The sequence below is a fragment of the Apium graveolens genome, chromosome 11 (assembly GCF_009905375.1).
Source record: "Apium graveolens cultivar Ventura chromosome 11, ASM990537v1, whole genome shotgun sequence".
NCBI lineage: Eukaryota > Viridiplantae > Streptophyta > Magnoliopsida > Apiales > Apiaceae > Apium > Apium graveolens.
This window is the reverse complement of record NC_133657.1, coordinates 206,778,949-206,781,207: the sequence shown is the minus strand read 5'-3', so window position 1 is coordinate 206,781,207 and position 2,259 is coordinate 206,778,949. Positions and strand designations below refer to the sequence as shown.

General features: G+C 34.5%; 1 protein-coding gene across 1 annotated transcript; it reads left to right on the top strand.

Annotated features, from left to right (window-relative positions):
* The first annotated feature begins 1,365 nt into the window (after window positions 1-1,365).
* LOC141696619 (putative disease resistance protein RXW24L) lies at window positions 1,366-1,953 on the top strand. The gene has a single exon (XM_074500736.1). It carries the CDS (start codon window positions 1,366-1,368, stop codon window positions 1,951-1,953), a length of 588 nt encoding a protein of 195 aa, XP_074356837.1.
* The last annotated feature ends 306 nt before the right edge of the window (window positions 1,954-2,259 follow it).

Sequence of the window (2,259 nt, the reverse complement as noted above, 5' to 3'; positions counted from 1 at the left end):
TAAGACTCTTTTTATAAAGAGAGGCTTGAAAGGACTTTTTTTTCTTTTCGATGTGGTACATGGTATTTATAAGAAAAACTAAGGAATAGGTTTGTGCTACTCTCGATGTGGTACAAAACCACTTTTCATATTAAAAGGTAAAACTTTGGAATATCAGTTCTCATTCACCTTTTACTCATTTTGAGCGTGTTAATATGCGTTGGAATTCCCTCGAAGAGAAGAATACGTTCCAATAAATACACACCACTAACACATAATGTGTCTCACTCATATAGAGTCTCAAAATGATTAACAACTTAGTCTAAAATACTAAGTTTGTCCAACACATAGTGCTCTAATCCACTTCTTAACCCATCAACATCATTTTAAATGATAATTGATAAAAAGTATTCTAAAAAGTAAATTAAAAATAAAATATGATTTTATTATCGGATGCCATACTTATAAAATACACTCTATTCCTCCTCTTTATATAGGTGTACAAACTACGTTATCTAATAAATATTTAAACTCTATTTCTAACAACAAAATCAAAATCAAAATCAATCCAAAAACGGATATTAACATCAAATTCCTGTCTGCGGTACTTGGCCCTTGATATTAACATGTATATTAAGACATCTGATCAAGGGTTCAAAAATGAGCCAGATATGATAAGAGAATTGTTTTTGAATCATACTCATAATGATGTATGTTCAATTCGTATCACCACACTGGTATTGTTTCAATCGTGCCTAGAGGAAGACCCGATGCCAGTATTAGAATAAAAAAAATAATTTTTATATTTTTATAAGATAGAATAAAAAATATAATATATTCACAGCTAACAAATATTATATATTCCCGCAAAATATTATGTTTTGCGGGAATCCGTTGCCCGTAAAATTAGAATCACATACAGTTGATGTAGAGTCTTGGTAGTAGAGAATAGCAGTGATTGATAGAACACATGGACACAGACTAGAACTAACACATTGTCTGAATCTAGTTATTAGCTGTAATGGAACTGAAAACGTAAAAGAAAGGAGGTAAAGCCAATTGATCAAAATGATAACAATTGAGTGATTCATTGTTGCTTTAGAGTAATGCACTACAGAACCGAGGAAAGCAAGAAGAATCTAAAAGCACAAACAAGAAGAATCTTTCATGATCATGAAAGTGTTATTACTCGGCCACCATGCAGGACCTTTAACAAACAAAAGTTTGTCCACTCATTCCTTATAGCTTTATTTTGTACCTTCACACCACTGGAACTTTGTTTTACAAAGTTCAAATCATTTCATTTCATTGGTAATAATTCAAAGAGGTTTTACAGAAGCCTATTCATCTGCATTTCAACTACTACGTTTTGTGCTTGGTTTCAAAATGGCCGAAGCAATTGTGTCAAATGTTGTCGGAAGGCTCACTGATTTGTCTGAAGAAGCTCAAGTACTGCATGGGGTGCAAGATGAAATTCAAGAACTGGTGACACAACTCAAGCGGATGAGGACATTTTTACCAGATGCTGATTCAAGGTTACATGATCAAAATATCCGTATTCTGCTTGCAGATGCACGGGAGCTTGCCTATGATGCTGAACATGTCGTCGAAACTTATCTTGTCCAAGCTTTATCATCCCCTGGAAAAATAATGCAGTGGATGAACACAAGGACGTTTTCAAGAAAGCTCAAAGATGTTAAAAGAAAGATGTCTCTTCTCTTTAATCGCTTTCGTGATTGTAATATCAAATCAACATTAGAATCCCCTGAATCATCAAATTCATCTCATGGACAACCAGGAATGCTAAAGCGATTTCACACTTTCACTACTGTTGAACCAGAGATATTTGTTGGATTTCAGGCCGATGTTGATCAATTGGTTGGATATCTGGTGGATGAAAGTGATGACTCTTACCCGCTCATCTCAATTTGTGGAATGCACTACAAGAAAACAAGGCTAAATACAACTGCATAAATACAACTGGGATTAAATACAACCATATCTGGTTGAATTTAAGATGCGCGGCTAAATTCAACCGAAATCAGTCATATTTAAAAACGGTTGTATTTAGGCGGTTGAATTTAGAAACAAATACAACCGACTAAATACAACCGAATTTAAGTACAACAGGAAACGGTTGAATTTAGCCGCTCTACTTAATTCAACCGAATTCGGTCTATTTTTGCCCCGCCTAAATACAACCGGATAATTACAACCGACACCTATTACAACTCTAAAAGGTTGTATTTAGCCGCCCCTCCTAAATGCAACCGCCTAAAT

Excerpts from the sequence above, each read along its gene's own strand:
- LOC141696619 (XM_074500736.1), top strand. The coding sequence starts at position 1,366 with ATGGCCGAAGCAATTGTGTCAAATGTTGTCGGAAGGCTCACTGATTTG.